Source organism: Diabrotica virgifera, chromosome 1 (genome assembly GCF_917563875.1).
Source record: "Diabrotica virgifera virgifera chromosome 1, PGI_DIABVI_V3a".
Lineage (NCBI taxonomy): Eukaryota > Metazoa > Arthropoda > Insecta > Coleoptera > Chrysomelidae > Diabrotica > Diabrotica virgifera.
In genome coordinates, this window is record NC_065443.1 from 27,627,212 (window position 1) to 27,654,693 (window position 27,482).

General features: G+C 32.8%; 1 protein-coding gene across 3 annotated transcripts in view; it reads left to right on the forward strand.

Moving 5' to 3' along the window:
- The first annotated feature begins 3,003 nt into the window (after nt 1-3,003).
- LOC114330977 (facilitated trehalose transporter Tret1-like) overlaps nt 3,004-27,482 on the forward strand; it is a 29,574-nt gene continuing 5,095 nt past the window's right edge. For all 3 annotated transcript variants that reach the window (XM_050646346.1, XM_050646376.1, XM_028280425.2), the window contains exon 1: nt 3,004-3,202. In XM_050646346.1, the coding sequence (XP_050502303.1) occupies nt 3,064-3,202 (139 nt within the window). In that variant the 5' untranslated portion in view covers nt 3,004-3,063. The remainder of the gene's footprint in view (nt 3,203-27,482) is intronic.

Below are 27,482 nucleotides of genomic sequence, written 5' to 3' on the forward strand. Positions count from 1 at the left end.
ATCAAAAAAATTGGGTGGCGGAATTTTGTGCCGGTGAGTCTATATAAATAATATGTTATAACATATTTATCACAATATAACTTAAAAAAAACACAACGTTAGTTATAAATTCCAATTAACATAAACAAAATGCGGTAATGTCACTGTCAATTAAATAAATGATAAACGTCAAATTTTGTTGGAAAACGCAAAAGAGGGAATACCCATTAATGGTATGCTTATGAACAATTTCAGATATGTAGATGACACCTTGTTACTGACAGGATCAATTAAACATCTTCAAGCGTTATTGAACCGAATGGTGGCATTCTGCGCGATATATGGACTCAAACTCAACGCAAGAAAAACAAAGTTTATGGTTATTAGTAAACAGGCAGCCGTTAACAATAATAATTATAACGTAACAATCGGTAGTGACTCAATTGAACGAGTAAGTAATCTTGTATATCTGGGTACTCATATTAATAAAAGCTGGAACCCTAGTACAGAAATAAAAAGTAGAATTGCCAAAGCAAGAACAAGTTTTATGAAAATCCTGTGCAGTCATGATCTAAATTTGGAACTTCGCATAAGAATGGTTCGATGTCATATATTCCCAGTACTACTTTACCGGGTTGAAGCATGGACCCTGACAGAATCGCTTTTAAAAAACCTAGAAGCATTTGAGATGTGGGTCTACCGCCCTATTCTGAAGAGCAGTTGGGTAGAAAGAGTCACAAACGAAAGGGTTTTGCAACGTTTGAATAAAAGTTGCGAAGTAGTTAACACGGTTGAAGGGCGCAAATTGAAATTCTTTGGTCACATAATGCGTCACCAAGAAAAATATGACATACTTCACCTTGTCATGCAAGGTAAAATAATGAGAAAAAGAAGTGTGGGCCGCCGTACAACTCTTGGCTTAAAAACCTACGCCAATGGTTTGAAAAAACTAGCACTGAACTATTTCGTGCGGCTGTAAATAAGACAATGATTGTTAATATGCTGGGCAACATGAGAGCCAACGATCGACAAGCGGTCTCGGCACCTTAAGAAGAAGAAGTCAACTTTTTTAGTAAACAAGATATAAACATAAAAAATATACTGACATTGTTACAGTTAAAATTCCTTTAAAATTTTTTCGGAGTTAAGTATTGATATAAATTGCCATAATTTTTAAATTATAATTAATTGTAATTATAAATAATAATTAATTTTTGTATTAAATAAACAATTTTAAGTAATTTTATTTGCAGTTTATATACGATTAATATTAAAAGTGGCATGCGTCACTTGAAGCCCGTGAGTAATGACCCGTGAGTACCTTCAGCCCGTCAGTAACGAACTATTACTCGTGGGTAAAGTAATGGGTGTTATTATCTATTAAAAAATAGCGAATAATGAGCATATTATTAAACGGTCGTAGAAAAAAATCAGTACAAATATTTATACTGAATATTTCCTCCTCTGCGATGTATGACACTTTCCATGAGAGATATTAAGGACCTTATTAATTTCCTGACTGGTTTATGAACAGTTGCTTCCTACTTCTCATCTAATGAAGTTTTAGTTCCGCTACTGTCGTTGGTGCTGGATTACGGACCCGAACCCTGCACTTGAACTCATCCCATAGATGCTCATGCTCGATTCGATTCATCTCCGGACTAAATGGAGGCCAGTCTATTGTTGTTATATTGGTGTTGGCCAGATAATCTTTTTTAATCCGCGCTGTGATATCGAGCAGTGTTATGCATGAAACCGTCGGCGTCGCCTATGTAGCCGGCGCGGCGCGGCGTAAGGAACAACCTGGAATTGGAGAATATCCGTAATGTAACGACCCACTCTCATACCCCCTCCGCGACCATCACCGGGCACGAACAGAAGCTCCGTTTTTCCATCTAAAGATATACTACCCCAAAACATATACAAACTACCTCCATTGCTCACTGTTTTGACACTACAGCACTGGATAAACGGTGCTCTGGGCCTCCGAGTGACGCGTCATCTTCTGTCACTCGATATAGTGTGTGTGTGTTGAGTAAGTGTCTTGTTACTTTGCAAAGTCGACGTCATTGTCTTTGCAAAGAGACGTTAATTGTATCCGAACGTCTGCGGTCCCTCCGGTGAGTGCCGATCTCATAAGGACAGAAACTATTTTCATTCATTAATTTATAATAAACGAAAAATTCCTGACCCTGGTGAGATTCGAACTCACGACCATTCGAACCTTTCGATCCAAAGGTAGGCGCTCTTACCACTGAGCCACAGAGGGCTCACGACCATTTGAACCTTTCGATCCAAAGGTAGGCGCTCTTACCACTGAGCCACAGAGGGGGTTATTTTTCAATATAAAATAGGCACTATTTTTTTGCATCACGTCGAACTAATCTGTAAACTGCATAACTCCATTTATCCAAATTTTACAGAAGAAAAAAAATATCTCCATAAGTATAACTAATGCGAATCCTTCGTATCTCCCATTTTAAAAGATACGATGGTAATACGGAAATGTTTTATAGATATACACATATCACTAACATTGTATATTTTTTAATAAGTAACTATATAATATTACTTACCACCAACTTATTCTTGAAAATATCACTTTCTAAACAGTGATAGGTCAGTCGTGTGGTATGACAAACTAACGAGTTGCGTATTTTTCGTACTAAATTTGGCGACAAGGGAGATACGGTGTATACGAATAAGAGGTCGCTTTTTACACATCTGGTAAAATTATGCACGTGGGCCCTTTCTTAAACGATAAGTAGGGAATTTTTGGAAGAGATGACAGTAACAACTCATTTTCAGATAATTATGGAGTTACGCAGTTTTCAGATTAGGATAACGATAACTTGTTTTAATTCAAAGAAGACAACATGAAATGACTAATCATAAACTACGATTCATTGAGTGAGTCGATTTTTTTCTTGCTAGTGTAGAACATATTATGTAATTTATTTTCGTACGCTACTGTTACCGATAATATAAATAATAAAATGATAGATATTTTGGTATATCAATACACCAATAATTTAAACACTAGCTAGTAAGTGTAATAGATAGTTGTTTGGTGTGCAAAAGTGTATGAAAGATCAGAATATGGCCAAAGATATAGATAAAACCATATCTGTTTTTGAACTAGAACCATTAACGCATGTGAAGGTGAAGGAAATCGTTCCAAATAAAGAAAAATCTGCATTACAGATTATAGCAATATTAACAGGTAAGCAGCACATCGATTCTATAATTATTATACTTTAGGCGTAGATCCCAAGCAATAAAAAAAAATATTAATAGCAAGCTGAAAATTTGTTAATAGCTTAACGGTATCTATTCCGTCTAGTCGGACAAACTTTGATGCACGGGAATACTGGACCAGGGGAAGATTTAATTGTGGAACAGGTTACAGGTTTAGAACGTCAGACTATGAAAACGCCCCCTGTTCTTTGTCGGACAGACCTTCCAATTGATTTGTTACCATTTCATTAAACTCTCATGCAAAAATCAGACTGCTATTTATTACCAACATAATTCCTGTCATGTGTCATGTTCTACGTGTCAGACTTATTAAAATGCCCAACATATTTGTCGGAAAAACATTTTTTCTTATAATATATACAAAGTTTGCTATTGAATAAACTTAAAACAGCCTGCTAAATTTCACATTTATAAACTTGTCAGGATTAAACAATTAAAATCACGTTCCACAATTAAAAGATTCCAGATACTGTTAAGCTGTTAACAAATTTTCAGCTTGCTAGTAATAAACTTTGCTTTTTTTTGCTACGCGGGAAACCCTTATCCGGTTAACACATTTTACTTATGTAACAGAGCAACTCGGGTATGTTCGACCCACCACTGTCCTTGAATGTATTATTCATTTTTACCTAGATATTTATAATATTCGTTTTTGATTTTTTATTGTTAAGGTATTTGTCTAAATAATAGATATATTCGGTTCGGTAAACTCAGACACAACTGGCTAGTGATTTTAGTAGGTAATTTTTGTTGTTTTTGGCCAATTTTGCCAAAATTGGCATTTATTGTTAAGGTATTTGTCTAAATAATAGATATATTCGATTTGGTAAACTCAGACACAACTGGCTAGTGATTTAGTAGGTAATTTTTGTTGTTTTTGGTCAATTTAGCCAAAATTGGCAAAATTACCAACTATTTAGTAATTATTAACTATTTAGTTATTCTTTTTTTTTTGTCAATTTTACCAAATTGGCTAAATTACTTACCAAAATCACTAGCCAGTTGTGTCTGAGTTTAGCGAAGCGACTATAAAAATTGTCGAGATCAGTGTTTCCCAAAGTGGTCTATATTGACCCTCGGGGGTCAATCAAAACCTGTATGTTGTCAACGTGGGCAAAAAAAATTGGAAGTCTATGAGATGCAACTGGCGGTCAATGGCAAGAAATTTAAAAAATTGCAAAAAAACGGTATAATTTTGACATTCAAAACATTACCGAAAATATAATATTTTAATATAATAATTATTAATATCGTCTACTCCAGGGAAATAAGCAAGAAATAGACCATGTTCGTGACACTGAAATATTCAGGTAGCTGACTACTGTTTTAGTTATTGTAGACCTATAGGATGAAATCCTACCTGTTTCCTGCCTAGAGTTTGCGTCCGTTTTTTAATTATTAACAATTTAGTGCAAAAACGCGATGTTTTCGATTTTTTGCACTCCATTGAAAACTAAATATGTAGTTGACATAAAATTACAAAATTTAATTTTTTATGTCATACCGGTTTAATACTGTGCATTTATTACTTAGTTACGAACCACATAATGGAATACTTTATGCCCGCGCGGGCATAATGTTATACCTTATGCCCGCGCTGGCATAAAGAAATTATTGCAATCGGAAACAACAAAAATTAAACATTTACGCATTCAGTATTATTTTCTGCCATCCATTGTTGTTTAGCGTATTCCTTGTCGTACGTTTCTTTGGATTTTTTCGGTAACAGATTCTTAGTCGCTTTTTTGGCTTTCTTTTTAATATTTCTTCAGAAATATTGAATTTCTCTTGTATTCTGACATTTTTTTTTGACAATCTCACATAGGAAAACTTTGTTTACGTTAATTACAAATTGCTAACCAACATCACTTTCCTAGCAACGGTACTAACTACCTGCTGCGATACAATATTACTTCTAATTAATATGAAATAAATTTAAAACTTTAATTTATGCAATGAACCTATATAACATAAAGTTTTCTACGAACCACGGGCATTATTAGATGTTTATACCCTCGGGCGACATATAAATATTGATACATAAGTAACTATTAGAACATTAAAAACCTTCAAAATGCCGATTTTTGAAAGTTAAGAAGTTAATTTGTTGCTTCGCAAACTACAAAATAAGTGAAAATCGTTATTTGTTAATAACTTTTACTTAAACTAACTTGGAACTTTAATATTTCACCCAAAGTTGGGTATTGTGGTACTTAACAAACCCTTAAAATTTAATACCGATCCATTAATTAGTTTAAAAGTTATTCTATTTGTTTATCACAGAGACCGTTTGAAACCATTTGAACTATATATTTGAAAATTCGTAGAGGGTCCTGTGAAGGTACAATGTTTGTGCAAATTTTTTAACAAAAAATACAAATCCCCTTCTTTAAAATGGGCGTCATTGAGATTCCTTAATTATTATAAATACATCAGCTGTGAATTAAAACAAACACATGGTTAACCTTGGCCCAAATGAATCTAGGCTTAAGTTTTTTATTTGAATATTCGTGTTGAGGTATTACCTTTTCGAATATATAAAAAGATTTTTTCTACGGCAATATAGGGGAGTGCAATTAGAACGAGAAGATACAATGTTTCGGAAAAAATCAAACAAGGTTATATTTTTCTAAAACTTTTTTTGTTAGTTTATAAATATGTTAAAGTAAAAAGTTCTACTCACAAATTTTGCCGCTAATTGTGTATTAATTGTTTAAACAATAACAATTGTTTTGTATAAGTAACGGTAAGAATATGGGTGAATTCAACATTTTATTTTGACAAAAAAAGTTTTTATTTTAGTTTTGATTATGCTGAACCCGAATCTGACATTACAATTTGCAAATCAAAATGGCGGATTTTTTTCTAAAATTCCTTAAAAAGCAGTTGTAAAATCCGAATTTTTTTTATAAAACGTGTTTGTTTACATATGTGTGGCTATTTTTTAGAGGTTGCTGAACCTGAATCAAATTTTGATAATTTAAATTATAAAATGGCAGATCCAAAATGGCGGATAACTTAAAAAATAGTTGTAAAATCATAATTGCTATACAAAATGTATTTATTTCTACATATATTTATTTTTGAGAGCTTTGATAAACCTAAATTAAATGTTAACATTATAAACTATAAAATGGCGGATCCAAAATGCGGATTTCCTTAAAAGAACATAAAAAAGAACATTTTTCTAAAACATTTATTGTCTTTATTTTTAACATGTTGTTGAATCTGAATTAAAGATTAAAAATTTAAATTTCAAAATGCGGATCCAAAATGTCGGATATTTAAATGAAAAACAAGTAGAATCCAATCAAACAAATATGTAATTTCATTCTTAAAAAAAAAGATAAACAGATAATTTTCACAATAATATTAAAAATTAAAATGTATTAGAAAGAAAGAACAAATTATTCAAAACCTATCTCTTCAATACTCAAAAAATTGTTGCAATGGGATCATAAATAAAAAGTAATTCTTAGTAAAAAGCTCTGCATATTCTAAAACTTTAAATACAATCATAAAATATCAATTTTTATCAATTTTGTACAAGACATGTCAATAAATAAAAATTTGAGTTAGGTGTAAAATACCTATGTTTTTCATAATACTGAAAATTGTTATTATGGAAAGTTGTTCAGAATTAAAAACGATGTGTCAATATGCAATTACACTTTTATGCAATTTTTTTACATAATACCTCGTATAATATTAATAAAATATAATATTTTATATTTGCATATTAAGTGTTAGACCATGCACAGCTATTTATGACCAAAAACTTTCTTCATAAAATTAATAATAAATCAGTTATCATAAATAATAAGTGAAGATTTAATGATGTTTGGTATAATTAATTTGAAACAATATTAAAAAAAAAACAAATTTTCGATTAGAAGGATATAATTACATATTGGAACATAGTTTTTAATTCCAAACAACTTTTCTTTATAAAAATTTTCGATATTGTGAAATATAAAGGTACTTTACTCATGAGTGAAATTGATATTTTTTGACATTCCTCGTAGAAAATTAACAAAATTTGATATTTGATGGTTGCATCTTATGTTATATACGATGAAGAGTATTTTATAAAGAACTTTTTTTCGTAAAACTGATATTAAAAAAGTTATCAATAGGTTCCAAGTTACGCAGACATACTGGATAAGAGCTAAAAAAAATTTTTTTGTTGAAAATTTATTATTGTTGAAGCTTATTATTAAATTAATTTTGGGTAAGTTTTACAGAAAAAAGTTTTGATCACTCTGTATATACATTTTTCGAGCTGGTAATTTTCGGTTTTTGTATTACATTTTTGTTATCTTTCTGAGTTTTCTCAAAAAGAAATTGTTTATTTCATTTTTAAACTAAAATAGTTTAGTGCTTTTTAAAGATTACATCCTAGGATTTAAAAGTATGTCAAAAAAATTGTAATAGCTTTATTCAAACTTGAGTAATACCGTCTTAAAATGGTGGGAATTCTGTAGAACTACGAAGTTTTCAAAAATTACATTTTTTGAGACAGCGTATTATTTAAATTAAATTTTTGAGATTTTTTTTTAATGAAAAATTGTTTAGTAAGATGATTGAGAGGAAAGTTGTGCAAATTTAAGAGCATTATAAGTAAAATTGTATTAGTTATACATTTTTAAATCATTTTTAAACAAAATTCATGTAAGTCTCATTTTCCGCCCACACCGTACTTATGTCCATACATTTTATTTCTTTTTATTACAACGATAAGATAGCATATTTCATCTTCTTTCATGTCCAATTTGTAAAATTTCTTTTGATCCATTGGTTAAAGAATTACATTAAAAAAACACAACCATGCACTTCTTCCAACGCTAGTTTACAGTGCGCCAATGTGTGTGAGAAGGGTGACTTTAGCGTTATAAATAAAAACTTACAGAAGCTAGAGATTTAATTTTAGAAAAATCTTTTTATAAGGTTTTTTTTTGTAAAATTTTCTGAATTTTTCAATTTTTCGTCAGTTTTTTTCTAAAAATTATATTTTCGGAGTTATTTAAAAAAACATCTAACTTTGCTGTTCATTTGTTTAATAAAAAATGAAGCACCCACTTCTCGAGTAGAACTTTTTGATATGTTGTTTATTAAACATTTCTTAATGAAATTACAAAAAATTTATCTTGTTTGATTTTTTCCGAAGTGAAAAACTAAATGCACTCCCCTAATATGTTTAAAATTATTCAAACTGTTTTTAAACTACACAATTTAAAAAATTTGGCATTAGAATTTTTGACTATATTAACTAATTTTTTTCTCTTTTTTTAATATATTTTGACAGTATCACTTTTCTACTTTCATTTCATTTCGATAGCGCAGAACTGCGCTATCTTTATTATTTTCTGCCTTATGTTATTGCAAAACAAAGGTCTCTAGGATAAACAAATAGAATAACTTTTAAACTAATCAATGGGCCGGTCTCAAATTTTGAGGGTTTGTTAAGTACCCCAATACCCAACATAAATTTTTAAGCTAAATTTAGTAAAGGTTATTAAACAAATTTCGATTTTCATTTATTTTGCAATTTGTGAAGCAAAAAATTGACTTTTTCATTTAAAAATCGGCAAATTTTGCAATTTTATGTCCACTATTTAGTTTTTTAACGGGGTGCAAAAAATTTAAAAAATCATATTTTTTGCACTAAATTGTTAATAATTAAAAAACGGACGCGAACTCTAGGCAGAAAACAGGTAGGTTTTCTAAGAAAATCCTTATTTCTCTGGACTAGTCGGTCTAAAACTGCCACTTTTGATCTCGAAGTACTTTATAGGGCATTTCATTCACAGTCATTTGTTTCGAGCTTCTGTCATGTGTCACATAATATTAATATATCTACGTCGTACGTTATTGGTATATATCCATTATACAAACCAAAGACGTATGACGTAGATATATTAATATTATGTGACCCATGACACAAGCTCGAAACAAATGACAATCGATGAAAAGCCCTAGACGCTTCTCACTCGCTTCATAGTACGCGCCTAATTCGCTCTGCAGTGTGCATCTCACTTACTCCACAGAACTGTGAGTCTTCTAAAAGATACACCGAGAGAACAATTTCTTTTCTCCTAAAACACCGATTTCTTTGAGCAATATTTCTTAAAATTAACATATCCTATTAACTTAAACATACCAGTTCACATATAAAGAAACGAGTTTTTTAAACACAACTCAATAATTTCTTACAGATAATTTCTTCAATACTAAGAAATGCATTAATGGCTACATTTAATTTTCTTATCCTAAAGTTTTTATTTCTTAAATTGAAAACTACAAATATTTTGCAGTATAAGAAATATAATGTTAAGTTAATGCATATTTATATTTGTGAACAAGAAATTTTCTTGCAATTAAATAAATATTTTAAACCACAAGAAATAATTCTTCAGAAATACCCTCTGTAGTAACTGTGGTTATAAAATAAAAACTTTGTCATTAATGCCGAAATGTTACTTGCAAAGAGATTTTCTTCCACAAAAGAATTGCGCAGATTAACTATTTATGATTTACTCGTCAGTGTTTGTCAAGATGGCGTGATATGTTCATGTTCATATAGATGGATGTTGGATTTATTGGTGTACTTTAAAAATTAACGGATATTTTGAAGGTACGTACATATATAGGTATTAAATAAAAGTAAATTGAGTAATTTAAGATGTAATAATAATATTGTTGCGTATCCGAATGGTTAAAAAAGAAATATAATAGTATCTTTATATGCTTTTAGGTATAATGATGGACGACTATGAAATAAAGGAGCTTATTATTCTAACTGGGAAATATGCCACAATTTAAAGCTGGGACAGATGATATAATATATATATATATATATATATATATATATATATATATATATATATATATATATATATATATATATATATATATATATATATATATATATATATATGTCTTCATATCAAGGCGAGATCCGTTTGTATCATAAGCTATACAAGATGAGATCCGTTTTGCAAGGCGAGATCCGATTTTGGATCTCACCTTGTATTCACGTGTATATAGTGACATCTCGATGTAACAATGGTTAGGGTACAAGGAAATCGATTTTTGTCTGGACCTCATTTGGCACCCCTTTTGGTGAATTTTATATTGCAGTGGTTCCACTAAATCCGCTGTAGAGGGCAGCGCGCGCGATCCGTTGTGTATATGGTAAATATATATTTTGCGGACAACCCGAGATCCGGTAAATTTGGAAACATCGCAAATGAATTTCACGGTCAGCTCTCTCACTCGGCTTATGTCTAGCTTGAATAAGAATGTTTACATTATTTAAGGGCTCTGTCCAGAAAGGCGATTGTCAAATATCTCGAGAACTAGACGGCATATCGAAAAAACTTTGGAATGCTTTTTGAATGGTTTTTCAAAATCTATATACTTATGCAATAGCAGGGTTCTTATTCTGCCTGCGAAAGCGGTGGGTGTAGCAACTTTGAATTTTCAACTGAAACACTTTATTTTTAATTAAATAGTTGAAATTTAGAATTAAAAATACACAACTTTTGTTTGAATCGATAATAGCTTCTTTAATCTAGTCGGAAAAGCTTCAAAATCGTCGTTTTGATGACATTTTTAGGGTTTAGGGGTACCTCAGGTAGTTAGCTTAAAACGTAAGAAATAAATTTGAATAGTTAATGTTTATTGATAAACAAAGCTCCAATTCTATTTTACTTCAACTCATTTTAAGGCTATTTCAATAAACTAATCGGTTCTTTTTTCAGTTTTTTGGTAAAACATTGTAACTTATAGACGAAAATTCTTAAAATCGGCTATTTTTCATTTAAATTGTCAATAAATAATTAAATTGAGAAAAAATTGGTCAGATTTACATAAATTTTGTTATTCCGTCCATATAGAAACTAAAACAATTGTTACGTAGTTACACTGAGTGTCATAAAAACCGTGTATTTTTACTCATTCCTTTGAGCTATTTCACGTAATATCGAGATATAAGTTGTATTTTTAACATAAGTTATATTAACGTTAAACTGACTTAATTTATAGTTTTATAAGCAACAATTAAGTATAGCGAAATTTATAAAACCTTATTTAAATTGTTTTACATGCTCTATAATGCGGTTATCTTAAATTTTGTTTTGAATGTTTTTCTTCTTACTGGTAGACAAAAAATGGCAAAATGTGCATTTTTGACATCAAATTGTTGATAACCAACATAGTTACTACTCAAAATATTAAAAAACTAACCGTCGGTATAACAGGTTGCCTGGAAACCAGATGCAGAACAGTACCATAAATGTTTTAGACTTTTTAGCACTTTCTTTAAGTGAAATTTAAAATCATTTACCACCCATGTACACTCATTACGGAATCTGTTACAAGAATTTCAGCGATTTCAGCCATTTTTTCAAAATTTATTTGGATTTTCTCTAGTAATCCTTCCAAAAGACAATACATAAATGGTGAATACCTTTTACACCAACTTCAAGGAGGGTAATTTATACAGGTACATACCTGGAATTATTATATGGACCGTTCACTCTTGTTAGAGTATAGTTCGCTCAAATATGAGCTCTTTTAATCCATTTCACGCGGTAAATTAGTCCGCTTTTCCTTTAGGTCTTAGTTCATAGGTTGTGATGTTTTTTTGCCCTCTCTACTATCTTCTTCCACTCTCTCCGGTCCTGAATCTTTTCTCTCCAGTTTGCAATTTCCATATTTGATATATCGTCTAGCAGTTGATCTTCCCATCTAATTTTTGGTCTTCCTCTTGGTCTATTTTTTACTGGTTTCCAGTTCATTATCTTCCTGATCAGTTCTTCTACCCCTCTTCTTTCTGTGTGCCCAAACCATCTGAGGCTTTGTGCTTTAATGAATTTTACTATATCTTCTCCTTTATTTATATTTATTATTTCATGGTTCATCAGCTTTCTATATTCCCCTGTTTCTGTCTTTACTGGGCCATGTATCTTTTTAATTTTTCTCTCAATTATTTTTAACTTTTCTTCGTCTTTTTCGTAAGGCACATTACTTCTGCTTCATAGGCTATCACTGATCTGATTGCTGCTGTGTATATTTTTGATTTTGTTTTTTTGCTCAGGTTTTTGTCCTTGAGTAGTTGGTGATCTTTCCAATATACTCTATTACCTGCTTTAATTCTGTCGTTTATCTCTATACTCCTTCCGTTTTTGCCGTCCACCATCACCCCCAGGTATTTGAAGCAATCGACTCTCTGGAATGTATTTTCACCTATCTTTATTTCTGCTATTCTGTTTACATTGTCTCGTGTGCTTATAAGATATTTTGTTTTATTCTGATTGATTATTAGTCCTCTCGTCTTTGCTTCTCTTACCAGGGTTAAAAGTGCCTCTTCTAGTCTTTTTTTATCTCGTGCTACCAGTCCCAGTTTATCTGCATATCCTATGATCTGTGTTGAGCTTTGAATAATTGTCTTTTTCAGCCCTGTGTCCCTAATTACTCCTTCTAGAGCGATATTAAATAGTGTCGTTTGTCGTTGACAGACTGTCTCCTGGTCTTACTTCAAGTTCTATTTTGATGTCATTTGTATCGCCCTCATTTGTTTTAACTTTTGCTGTTGAGTCTTTTATTGTCATTCTAGTTAGTCTTATTAGTTTTGCCGGTATCTCCATTTTTTTCATTTCTTTTAATAATTGTTGTCTGTATATGCTGTGGAAGGCCTGTTGGAAGTCGATGAATAGTATGTGTAATTCTATGTCATGTTCATAGCTTTTTTCAATTGTTTGTGTCAGTACGTGTATTGCATCTATTGTTGATCTTCCTTTGATCTATTGTTCTAAAACCCTGTTGATATGGTCCTATAATTTTTTCTGTGTATTGATTTAGTCGGTTTCTTATAATTGTGATCAATATCTTATACGTTGTATTTAGTAGCATAATTGGTCTGTAGTTGCAGCACTTAGTTGGATCTCCTTTCTTAAAGATTGGTGCGATGTGTCCGTTTTTCCATTCTATGGGCATGCTTTCGTCCTTCCAAATTGTAACCATTAACTTGTGCATTCGCTTCGTGAGCTCCTCTCCGCCGTTGATGATCAGTTCGTTGTTGATTTCATCTGGCCCTGGCGTTTTGTTTACTTTTAGTTGTTTTAATACCTCCATGAATTCCTGATAAGTAGGTGCGACTTCCTCTTCATCTCTGTTATCTCTTATATCCTCATCCTCTGAATATGCCTTATTGTCGTTTTTGTATAGGTCCGTGAGATGTTTTTCCCAATCTTTTTTGTTTATTTTTGTGACAGATTTTTTGGTACTGTGTTGTTGTTTTATCTATTCGAACAATTTCTTGTTGTCTTTATTATTCGTTTCTAATTCTTGCATTTGTTCAGAGATCCATGTGTTCTTCTTTCTTCTATAGAGTTTCAATGCTTCTTGTTTTTCTTTTCTATATTGGTCCAGTTGTTCCTGTTCGGCACTTTGTAGCCATTTGTTTCTTGCGAGGTGCTTCAGTTGACTTTTTTGGTGACATTCCTCATCAAACCATTCTTTCGATTCTTTGTTTTTTTGGAATCCTATTATTTGTTCTGCTGTCTCTATTATGCTGTTCTTTATGTTTTTCCATTCTCCTTCTATTTCTATGTGCTCGTACTGACCCAATTTCTGTTCCAGTTGTTCTGTATATTGTTGCTTTGTTTCTTGCGTTTTCAGATTGGCTATATTCCATTTCCTCCTTTTTCCTTCCTTATGATTATTTGCTTTGATTATTTTCATCTTAAGTTTTGCTATCAACAATATGTGGTCAGTGCCTCAATTTGCCCCTCTATATGACCTTACGTCTTGTACTATTTGTGTCCACTTTTTCGAAATTAGAGTATGATTTATTTGGTTTCCATCCATTCTTCCTGGTATCATCCATGTTATTTTGTTTTCTTTTTTATGTTTATGCCCAGTACTAACTATATATGTATTTTGTTGCTGCTGCTAGGTTGCAGATTTCTCCTCCATTATCATTCGTAGTTTCATGAATGGTTTCTTTGCCAGCTACATTACGATTATAGTCCTCCTTTCCGATCTTTGCATTGAAATCACCCAATATTATTAATATGTCATTCCTCGGAATATTTTCACAGGTTTCTTACAGGATGTCTTAGAATTCTGTTTTATCTTCTTGGTTTGCTCCTTCGGTGGGTGCATAGCAATTGACTATCGAGATGTTGGCTTGTTTATTTTCTTATGTAAGATATCCTTTCATTAACTGCTTTGAATTGTATCAGTTTTTCCCTCATTTTTTTGTTCACCATAAATGCCGTACCATTCGTTCCCTGTTTGTTTTCTCCCGAATAATACATGCTAAAGTTTTTCTTCTCAATTTTTCCTTCTTTCTTCCATCGTATTTCCTGTAGGGCTAGGATTTCTAGTTGGTATTTTTTCATTTCAAGAGCTATTTCTTGCATCTTACCTGCTGCCAGCATGGTTCTAATATTCCAAGAGCCCATTCTAATGGGTTTTGTTCTTTTCATCTTATTGAGATTCTTTCTTTATTTTGTGTGCGTTATTTTGTTTTCGTTAACCTTTTGCATTTCCGAGTCTTTTTTGCCATGTCAATATCAAATTTCAGCCGCTGTTCTTCGTTTACTAGTTTTTTGAATTTTCTATCAGCTGTTCTCTCTCTTCGTCCCATATCTAGATTTTGCCATGCACTATTAATTTCTTGTAGCCGATTTTCGTTTGCTTACCTTTGCTTCTTTCGTCCTTTGCTATTTTAGTTATTTCTTTTTGTATTTCTTTTTCTTTCGATGTCCAATCGTTGTTTATATAGATACGATCTTTATGCTGTTTTAGTTTACGTTCCTTGTTTAGGATTTCCATTTTATCCGTGAGGGCTTCTGTTTCTATTGCGCATACTGTTTCTCCTATTTTTTTGCACTTCTTAGTTTTATTTGTATTTGCAACTCTTGGGCTCTGAAATTTTCCATTTCTTCTTTTAATTTCTTATAATCATTTGTTTCTACTTTCAACCCAGTTACGATCAAGCTTTTCTTTTTGCTAAATTTCTCCAGTTGCTCCATTCATTCATGTAGCTGTTTTACTTCTTTTTTTAGTTTTTGTTTCTCTGCTTTTACACCCATTAACTCTTTATTGGTTTGTTGTTATTCTTTCCTTATTTGTTTTATTTCCTGAAGCATTTCATCGTTTTTATTCATTAGCTCTTTCATTATTGTAATCATAACATTTTCCATGTCTTCCTTGTTTTCGTTGCCTGCTTTGCTTGGTGACCGTTTTTTAATTTTACTTCTATTAAAACAATCATCCAAGTTTTCTCTTTTGCGTTTCGTTTCATCATCGGTTTCACTTCCTGTGACATTTTTTCCATTTTCTAGGAGTGCAGCGCTAAATACCTGGAATACCGATATTAGATTATCAACAATACTTAAAAAATGAAAGTTACCAATTCACCGGTAGTTAATGGGTTATTTAAAAATTACCGGCGCACCAGAGTTGCCAGTTGGTCTGTAATTAGGATGGGGACTAAAATAGATACGAATTCACCGGGACCCGGAAATATGCACACCCTGATATTCTAGTTACGTAAGCTCGTCCGATTGGTGCATGACGTTAACAACAGAGTAAAGCATAGTCCCGTCTATGCGTTCGTAATACGAACGCGAATGAAATTTGAGAATAGTACAAACGAATGAATTATGACTAAAAGAAACTAAGTGATTTTTATAGTTTAGAGGAAAATTATTAAACTATTTACTTTTATTTAAATTGATTTTCAGTTATTTGTAAAGTACCCAGTTTCTTGATTATATTGGTATCCGGAAAATAAAAATATTCATATAATCGATATCTACTAAAATTATTATATTTCGTTAGTTGGCAAAAATTGATTAGTGGCCTACACATTAGTAAATATAATTTTTACCAAGGGGAAGAAAAGCCCCAAAATAAAACCATAAATTTAATGGATTGATAAAAAAACAAAATTTTTTACTTTTTAAATAATGTATTTCATCAGATTTAAGTAAGAGGCTTGGAAAAGACAAAAATAAGTTTTACAGTTTTCATGCCATGCACTTTATTTAAATTTTGTGCATGTGAAATAGACGTACATACAGCAACTATGTAGCAGTTTTCATAATTTTTCTTTTACGCAATGTCAGGTTGTTAAGAGACTTGTTTAATTCTTTAATTCGGAAGTACATCCGAGACCTAAAAAATAACTTGTTCGCTTTGTTAGAACAGTCTACAGTTACACTTTTGGACATAAGGTTTTCTAAATAATTTTTAGTTACCAAAATGGAATCACCATTCATGTGGAAGGAAAAATTGCCTCCAGTTCCTTAATATATGACAAGAGAGTGTCTGATGGTTTACATAAACCACACTTACTCAAATGATCAACCCACGTGTACGTTGAAACATCTACGGATTGAATACTGGAGTCCTTCAATTTATGGCAGATATAACCAGCCAAATTCTCCAAACCATCATACTCGAGGTCACTAATGTTTTTTCATTCTAACTCTCATTGAAAACTTGAAAATCCACAACTGTTTCGTTGTTAGAATCCAGCCTTTGGATCAATTGTCCAGAAATTGGTAAATCTGGGATGTCGTCTGTTTAAACGTTCGAAAATTCGTTCCGTTGTCTCTCCTACCCGTATATAACTTTTATAAAATAAAATAAAGCTTTTTGTTAACACTTTAAAAAAATTTTTAATGGGTTTTCCCCGAAAAGAGCTTCATTTTTTGGTACTATGTATCACGTTAAAATATTTGATTTGGAATTTGAAGGATAATATCGTCTTTTTTATGAGCTACAAATTTACTTTTACTGGTTCTATAGACTAAAAATATACTAAAAATATAAAAATTTTTCGTTTTTTTTATATGCTACATTTTTTCCAAGAATATTTTTTCGATATAATACTTACTTTTTGAGTATTTGCGAAAAACCGCCGAAAAACGTGTTTTTTTTTTTGTTGAAAAGTAAATATTTTTAGTCGCAAGTGACTCTAGTACCTACTACTAAATTAACCTAGTACCTAAGTTAAAAAAACTCTATAGAACAAAAGTTGCTTAAACTTAGTCAAATCTGTTTCCGGACTTATTTTAAACGTATATTTTTTCACCCTCCAAGTAAAAGCAATCAACGGCACAAATTCAACTTTGAAGTGGGGGATGGGTAGAATCTAAATCCAAATTTTCATGAAATTAGGAGTTGACCCTTAAAATTATGTGTGTTTCTTTTTATCTTTTAAATCATTTTACTTAAAATCATTTTTTAACTATCAAATAATAATTTCTACATATTGAGTTATTTTATTTTTTATACTTTAATAATATTTATAAAAAATTTTACTTTCTTGTAATGTATTTTTAAAACAAGCAATCATTTAAATAATTATTTTGTAACAATTTGTATTATTTAAGAATATAATAATTACATTTTGGTTTCGTAGTAAGTGTTTTTTAAGAATATTAATGTATAGTTTTAAAATATTGTATTGCAAATAATTATCATTATTAAATGGTTATTATTTGTCAAGTATTCTTTTTCTTTTTTCACACCCTTATGTATGTAATAAAACTAAGGGACTTTCTGAAAGGTCAATCGTAGACGTTAAAGACACAAAAGAAGCGATACTTAAAAGTTACGCCCATTATATATCTTTATATCGTGGGAAATATACAATACAACACGAGCTCCAACCGCTCGACTAATACTCTTTAGAGCTGGCATCAGTGTGTGATCTCGCGTTGAACGGTAAATATCTAAAATTTCGTATATAAGTCCTCCCCTTTATTTTTCAGCGACGGATCTCGTTTCGCTGTAAATTTATCAGAAAAATTTAAGTACAAAAATCTTTTCCCCTCTAAGTGTGCCATGATTAATATGTTAATTATAAAGATACTTATGAACAATATACTCCAATAATTAATTTCCTATTGGTGGATCTCGGGTTGTCCTCGATTTAGTCGGATCTCGCCTTGATATGAAGACGTATATATATATATATATATATATATATATATATATATATATATATATATATATATAGCTTCAGAACAATATTAAGAAAGGAGTTATTAACCAACTGCGGGACCTTCCAGAATTTCATACATGTAACTACCTTTTTAAAAATGTGTATACTTATGTATCAACTATAATAGGTTTCTTGAATGTATCGTCTTCTATAAAAATATACAATATAACGCTATATCAAACATGGCGGGTGCAACGCTGAGGATTTTTTCTGTTAGTTTATTTGAGATAAAGAAATCAGTTAGTCTAAAAGAAATATATGTTTATGGTTAAGAAATGTTATTGCCGAAAACCGTGAATTAGTTAATATGTATTAAATGACTTAGATGTAAACTAATAATACTTTCCCGTAATAAAATTTCTTAATGATTAGGTATGCTGTCTCTTTTAGATTATAAAAATTAAGAAAATTACATATTATTATGTCTGCTTCAATGCTTTACATTGGTTGTATTTTCCCTCTTGTTTTAGCTAACAATGTTTATTGTGTGACTTAATATTATACAGATAAATAATTAATATTTCATTAACAAAAAGAAAAAAATAAACAAATATATGTAGGTTAAATAATGCCATATGCTTGAACTAAATATGATTGATTATTATTAGTATTAATAGTTCTTACGTGGGGCCGTGTATTTGTTTTTTTTTGTATTTCCTAAATTTGTCAAAATAAATATACATATCTTTATAAAAATTTTTTTATTAAAGTGAGTTTACTCTTTCTACATAACGATTTTGTTTTAGTGAATTGCTGATATACAAAGTGCTATTAACAAAAGAAGGAAAATTTGAGGAAGTTGGATTTGCCTCTCCATCCTTTTATTGTTGTGTAGAAGCCAGTGGTTTAAGGGTGGAGAAAATATTTGTATGTAATAATAACGTTTTATATCTTGTTTTATTAATAAATAATGATTTTACCTTAACACAATGATTTATTTCGCCGTATGTAATATCACTTTATTTTCAAGAAATATTAACTTAACTCTAACTCTGCAAAATATATTTCTTAACATTAAATAAATAAATTATTAATAGTAAAATAATAATATTCCTTACTAAGAAATATTATTGCTCAGAAAGAACAGTTTTCTAATGTGTAGAAAATATATTTTTATGACTAATAAAATTAATTAACATCAAGTGTAATTTCTTTCTGATAAATGGGTTTGAAGTTTGCCAGAAAGTGATAGTTCAATCATGTTTAAGATATATTTCTTTGGCTATAGTAGAATTTATTTGAAATATTTTAGAAAATTATATCTTACATACAAAGATATATTTCTTAGGCAATATGCCAAGTCGATCTTTCTTAAATATTAATAAAGTTTCTTTATGTCAAGAATTTTTTTCTCTCGGTGTAAGCAAAAAATATCCACGCATAGCATCGACTCCTGAAATCTTATTCTTAGGCCTCATTCAGATTTTTCGAGTTGTTTGGATTATAGTAGACACAGAAGTTGTATGGTATGCCGCGTCCGCATCGGTAAATTTTTCGTGCGTACCAGCTGTTCGTCGCAAATACTTGCGTGCTCGAAGTAAATTGTGCTAGTGTGGACGTGTTCGTCGCATAAATCGGACGGAAGAATTTTCGACGCACACAACGCACACGCTCCATACTTTATCGAGCGAAGATCAAATGATTTGAGCACCGCGTCCTCACTGGTAAAAATTTGCGTCGCAAATTCTTGCGTTGCACAGAGAGGTATTTTTCCCTAAAAGTCGGACAAAAAGATTTTTTGCGTCTTATAGTATTATTAAAGTATTTTGTTCTACTTTTAGGTATAATAGACTAAAAAAAATGCAAATATTATTTTTAACAGGTTTTATTTCTAATTTAGATCATCTTCAGAATCATTTTTAAGACTAATATTGCAAATATCGTTTTTCTATGGATGCTATATAATGTGCAACTTCTCGCACTACTTACATACATTCAAAACGAACAATTTCTCTGACAGTGAGAAAAGTCGGCCATTGTAGTGAGAAATATTTTTTCTCACGGGTTCACCGCCGGTTTACATACATACAATCGCCATTTCCATGTAACATGCACAATACAAACACAATTATTTTTATCATGCAAAATGTCAAACAACTTGTCAAAACTTATCAAAAATTGCTTTTAAGACTGTTCAACTGTGAATTATAATTTTAAATAAATGAATTATATAAATATTAAGAATATTAAATACCTATGTGTATATATGTATTTTATTTCAATTTAGGCATATAATATACCTAAAAGCACCTAAATTATTTAATTTTGAAGTTTGAACTCTTGACAAAAACGCATCCATAGAAAAAGTACAGTGTACAACACGAGAGAAAATGACATATTTCTCTCTCGCTTGATTTGAACCACTCGCCTCGTGCCTCGGCTCGTGCCAACAAACTTCTGCGCTCGTGAGAAATATGTCTTTTTTCTCTCTTGTTGTACAATATACTATTTCCTCCAAAATATTGATGGTATCCGCTGAAAGAGTGGTCTTCTTCCTTTTATGTCTAGCGTTCCTCATTCCAGTCAGCATGGGATCGGATGTCAATAACAACCTATTGAAAACGTCTGTGTTGCAGGCTACTCTCGAAAATTTACTCTCGACGCAACACCTTATGTAACGTCGGCGGCGTTGGGTAAAAATTGTACAAAAAATACGTACAATTCAGCAGTTCCTTTGCAATAAATTTCGGATTTTTTTGTATTCATTTTTATCCCGCAGCACATGGTGTCTAGAATGATTTTTAATCGGTAGATTAAATTCTGGTCAATCCCAGTTATTTCGGCAGATTTTTCGTATTCTTCGAAAAATCGTCTGCTGGTATTGCCATCATTTGTGTTTCCAAAGTTAGCCTTTGTAATATCCACTAGTAATCCTAGTTCTTCACGAAACTTGGTTTGGATTTCTTTTTTCGTGTCTCCACTAATTTCTTCTCTTCGGCAGTCAGGCGAGCCCTCCACTTCATGACCGGTAATTTATAAACTACATGCAGAATGCTCTCGAAAAATCTTATTCAAGCATGCAGCAAAGACAGACCAAATCGCATGTTTTCCGTATTACAGGGTCTGTCCTTTGTAAGGTCGTTGAAATCAGTGGATGTGGCGCTACATATGTAACATCTCATGGTTGACTTGGTATGTGTTGCTGCGTTACATACCTTGCCGTCCACCATGGTAAAAACTATTTTGTGTCTGACGGATATGTTGTCGATCTTGGTCTTGTTCAGTTCGTTTATTTGATTTTCAACGTATCCGATCTCCTCATTGGTCACGTCAGTGTTTTCTTTCACAAATCGTATGCGTATTGGTCTGCAATACCGTGGTGATGATGGAGTTCGATTTTGCCATATAATTCTTTTTTCGTTTCCATAGACTAGTTCGAGGGGAACGACAGAGCTTTGAAAAATGTTTGAGTCGGAATCAGTCTCATTTTCAAATTTCATTTTATACTGAGTCTGTTAAGATCCGTCACAACCCCATTTGCTGATAAGCACAAAGGACTGCTTTTCAGATTCAGTCAGTTGCTCCAGGACGCTCTCACCAAGATGCAAAATAATAACCGCTTGATTGTGTGATCCATTAAGCTTTGTACCCTTACTTCAGCACAGGTTTCAGTTATGCTGTAGATTTCGGGGTAGCATTCTTTATACTGAGTACCCACTTCATACTGGGCCTGGGTAAGTCCCGCCTCAACAAACATAAACAGGGAACGAAAGTGTGTCAATTTGGTCGAAATTTCTTTTTCTTGTTCAGCTGTCTTTTCTTTTATTGCTGCTGCATATTTTTTTACTTTCTGAGAACTTCTGGTGAGGACCTTTACGATTTTTGATGCTTCGACTTCGCCAGTTTCTCGCAATTTCATTTGTGTTTCGTATGCCAGCTCATGTAAGTCAGACGTTCGAAGCTCTTGAGTTTTTCGCCTTTTACTCCTTTTACATAATTCTGAGAACGACTTTTGAGGTATACCTATACTTAATCCTGTAACAAAAGATAAACCTTTATTAGTAACTGATAAAATTCCATGAAATATAATCGAACTAAAAAAGAAAGTGAAATGAATGTCGACTTATTCAATTATTAATTTCACTTATTCCTCGATAGAGGACATTCTAACCATACTGCGGTATAAATAGTTTCTTTTATACCGAGAAACTACGGACGTGTTGGTGTAAATTTGTCTTCTGCAGAGCCTCCTTGACAATGGGTAGACCTAGAAATAGTACTATCGGAGGATGGAGGGAGACAGATTTAAATCAAAACGAAACCGTAGATTTTCTATTTTAAAAAAGAAAGTCTCACGTAAATAGGTACCTGATTTTGGTAGGAATATTGTACCCTTGAGCCATTCTTTATTCATTTCCAGGAATCTGGCATTGGTAGTGCGAGCAGCTGACCACTTTTGCTTGAATTGGTGACGTATGATCGACAGCTTGTGCTTTGCATCTGCATTGTTTGGGTCACCTTCAGAGTATTGATGCAGAAGTTCCAACTCCATAAATTCCAACTTTTTGTTAAAAGTTGGAAGCGTTCCATTATAGTTAATAAATCGTTTCTAGTTAAAACCCGCACCCCAGAAGACCCTGGAAACAAGATAAACAGATTTTCATAAATAAACAGAACATGTGGTTTTTTTAGTCCATACAAAAAAATTATTGCCAAAAATAGAGGGGTGGGTTGGGGTGGCTGAGCTAAGCATTTTAGAATACTATAGAGTCTACTTTAAGGCAAACCACATAAATTTTTACTTAGAAATGCTCAGAAATGCTCAGATTTTATAGGATCTTTTGAGGGCTAGTTACCTAATGGAGCTAAAGGTACGAAAAATCTTTCTTTTGATAACAAAACTAGATAAAGTATTAAGTACATACCTGATTGTGTACAATCCATAGTAGAAACTCACAGGAAATTCACTTTTTCAGCATAAATTTAATTTGAAAACAACGAAATTTGAGATTATCGAATAATTACACGACAAGTCAAGTGAACAGTAACTTTTGACTGACTGCACGGAGCGGGGGAAATACTATAGCGTATCGGGTGCGCGCTATTGGACGAGGTGCCGACCCTCGCTCCCTGGTATCCCTCGTACTGCTCGTACCATAATACCTATTATCGATCGCCAGATGCATTATTTTAAATGCGCGCGTTCACCAAAATTAAGAGTAGGATCCTAGCGATACCATCTTTGGTCTCCGTAGTAAACAAACCCTTAGGAGGGGATACCGTTGTATTTCGTTGTCCAACTTTTAGGGCCAACGAACCATTAGTTCAATACGCACGAAAAATTTACCAATGCGGACGCGCCAATATAATAATATAATATGACTGTATGTTAGGAAATACCTGACATAAAATACTATAAAATAATATGTACAATGTTATAGGATTGAATGTTAAAAGGAAAAGTTTGTAAAATATTTTAATGTAAATAATCCTCTAGGTTTTGAAATTACGTTTAAAATGTTTTTTATTCGACACTGTAGCCTCCAAATTAACTGAGTTATCGCACAGAAACTAATATTTGCATTTATTGGAAACAAATTGGGAGCATCAACTTATTAGTCGGAGAGATAGAAGCGGATTTTGTGCCTGATAAGTAATATGGAAAAACTATACGAGGATATGTTGAATTAGTTGTGTACATGACTTTCACCAACGGCCGGAAACCAGAGTTGGGGCCGAGGGTAGTTATAAGGGGTCAAAGTCGCGAATTTTATTATTTTTTTTGACGCTCATGATCAAGATAGTGCACCAAAATTTGGGAATAAGTAGGTCATGACGTAACTAAGTAAAATCTCTATGGGCGGAACGCTGCGTGGCCGACAAAGGGGTGGGGGTAGGGGTGAATATAAAAAATATAAAGGGTTTTTTGCGACGTTCGTGATTGAGATAGTGGACCAAAATTTCGGAATAAGTAGATCATGACATTACTAAGTAAAATCCCCAGAGCCGGAAACCAGAGTTGGGGATGAGGGAAGTTATAAGGGGTCAAAGTCGCCTTTTTTATTATTTTTTTTTGTGACGCTCATGATCGAGAGAGAGTGCACCAAAATTTGGGAATAAGTAGGTCATGACGTAACTAAGTAAAATCTCCAGGGGTGGCACTCTGCGTGGCCGACAAAGGGGTGGGGCAGGGGTAAATACAAAAAATATAAGGGGTTTTTTTGCGACGTTCGTGATTGACTGAGTGCACCAAAATTTGGGAATAAATAGACCATGACATATCTAAGTAAAATCCTCAGAGCCAAAAACCAGAGTTGGGCATGAGGGTAGTTATAAGGGATCAAAATCGCCGTTTTATTATTTTTTGTGACGCTCATGATCGAGATAGTGCACCAAAATTTGGAAATAAGTAGGTCATGAGGTAACTAAGTACAATCTCCAGGGGGTAGAACGCTGCGTGGCCGATAAAGGGGTGGGGGTAGGTGTGAATATAAAAAATATAAGGGATTTTTTGCGACGTGCTAGATTGAGATTGAGTGCACCAAAATTTGGGAATAGGTAGACCATGACTTAGCTAAGTAAAATCCCCAGAGCCGGAAACCAGAGTTGGGGATGAGGGTAGTTTTAAGGGGTCAAAGTCGCAGTGTGTATTATTTTTTTGTGACGCGGCACAACATTTGTCCCCCACGCAGCGTTCCGCCCCTGGAGATTTTACTTAGTAATGTCATGATCTACTTATTCCCAAATTTTGGTGCACTATCTCGATCACGAACGGCAAAAAAAACCCCCATATATTTTTACACTCACCCCTGCCTACCACCCCTTTGTACCCCAAGCAGCGTTCCGCCCCTGAAGATTTTACTTAGTTACGTCATAACCTACTTACTCCCAAATTTTGGTGCACTATCTCAATCATGAGCGCCACAAAAAAAAAAATAAAAACTGTGACTTTTACCCCTTATAACTACCCTCGTCCTCCACTCTGGTTTACGCCTCTGGGGATATTACTTAGTTATGTCATGTTCTACTTATTTCCAAATTTTGGTGCACCATCTCAATCACGAACGTCGTAAAAAACCCCTTATATTTTTTTATATTCACCCCTGCCCCACCCCTTTGTCGACCAAGCAGCGTTCCACTCCTGGAGATTTTACTTAGTTACGTCATGACCTACGTATTCCCAAATTTTGGCGCGCTATCTGGATCATAAGCGACACAAAAAAAATAATAAAAAACGGAACTCTGACCCCTTATAACTACCTTCCTTCCCCACTCTGGTTTCCGGCTCTGGGGATTTTAATTAATTATGTCATGGTCTACTTATACCCAAATTTTGGTGCACTATCTCAATCACGAACGTCGCAAAAAACCCTTTATAGTTTTTATATTCACCCCTACCCCCACCCCTTTGTCGGCCACGCAGCGTTGAGCCCCTAGAGATTTTACTTAGGTACGTCATGACCTACTTATTCCCAAATTTTGGTGCACTATCTCGATCATGAGCGTCATAAAAAAAATAATAAAATCCGCGACTTTGACCCCTTATAACTACCCTCGGCCCCAACTCTGGTTTCCGGCCGTTGGTGAAAGTCATGTACACAACTAATTCAACATATCCCCGTATAGTTTTTCCATATTACTTATCACGCACAAAATCCACTCCCAGCTCTTAGACTATATCTGTATACGTATAGTCCGTCCGCTATAACTTTTCCCATGCAGTACGATTCATTTTCAATCAAATTAAAGTCAAAACAGAAAGTGAAACGTACGCCGATATGTTTAGTATATATTAGACAGTATACAAAATTGAGAGTTAACACATACGATTTTTAGTTGATTGGTATTGCTTTTAAACTTATTTGTCTAGATTGCCTAATGTCGGACTCGTAACAATTATTTCTCGGTTTGTTGGAGACTGCGGTTGGTAAAATTCTTGTACTTGAAGTCAAAACGACGAACCATTGAACCTTCAGGCCAGATGCTGGGGCTGAAGACTTCATTTTTGTAATCCAATGGATATAAAACTTTAAAGCTTGCTTGGTACTCGGTAACCTTTATCTTCTTGTAGTAGAAATTGATATTTGGAGCATTTACCTTTAAATAATTGGTCAAGTCTTTGGTTGTCGTTTCAGGATGCAGTTGATAAACACTTAAAAATCCAAGTTTTGGAACTGTCTTCACTTCTATAGATCAATTAGAGTTAGAAGCTGTTCCAGTAATGGGTTTGTTATACATCTTCGCTGCTTCGACTGCATCTCGTATTTGTTCATTAGTGATTATATTTACCTTTGTATTGAGGTTAGAGTTATCACGACGTCGTTCATATCTGCCACTCTATCATATACAGAAGTATGTTGTGTTGTCGATTCTGAAGGCGTTAAGCCTGTTGATAGTTGGCGCGCCACCTGTTCCTTTTCTGAGATACCAATAGAGGAATTGGACGTCTGATCTCTTGATGTTTTTATTGATTTTTTTTTCGTCAAGACAGAATTGCAATAATTCGATCAACGTTTCTTGTTCATAAGCCCTTTTCTCGAGGTGATGAATCAACTTACCCTGTGATTCTTTATCTTGTTGTAACAGCCTATTGTCTATGTAAAGTACCCTGTAAAGTACCCCTACCATATCTGCACTCTTAATACAGGGGCCTGCGTTGGGGGCAGTGCGTAAAAAAATCTAACCTTAGAAAAACTCGAAAATGTCAGATTAAGCCAAGGTAAGTTGAATACATGAAGAACGGTGTAGCTATATGTATAATTCAAAAATCTGACAAATTGAGCGGCGCATAAGGAAATGTGTGAGTCACAAAATTTCACAAAAAAGCGAATATTTAGCAAAATGAACATAAGATCGAGAAATTGAAAAACACGTAAAAATATATCGAATGACACCAAACAAAACCTCCACGAAAGTGGGGTAGAAGGTTACTTTAAAATCTTAAATAGAAACCCCCATTTTTTATTGGAGATTTGAATTCCTTACGTAAAAATAACAAAAATTTTATTTGAGCCATTTTTTGAATTTTGGAAAAATTGCGCTATAATCGAAAAATAAAAACCATTTTTGGAAACGGAAAATTAAATTATAAAATGGAAAATCCCCACAAAAATGTAAAACTTAATATTTTTTTTTGTTTTAGGACCTAAGTTTCACAACCCAGTGGGTTCCCATGACGCTTTAGTAACTTTAAATTTAGCAGCCAAGGCCACCTACTATTATTACCTATAACTCACTTTAATAATATTAAAAGGTTTTTTAAGAAGGAATTTATTCG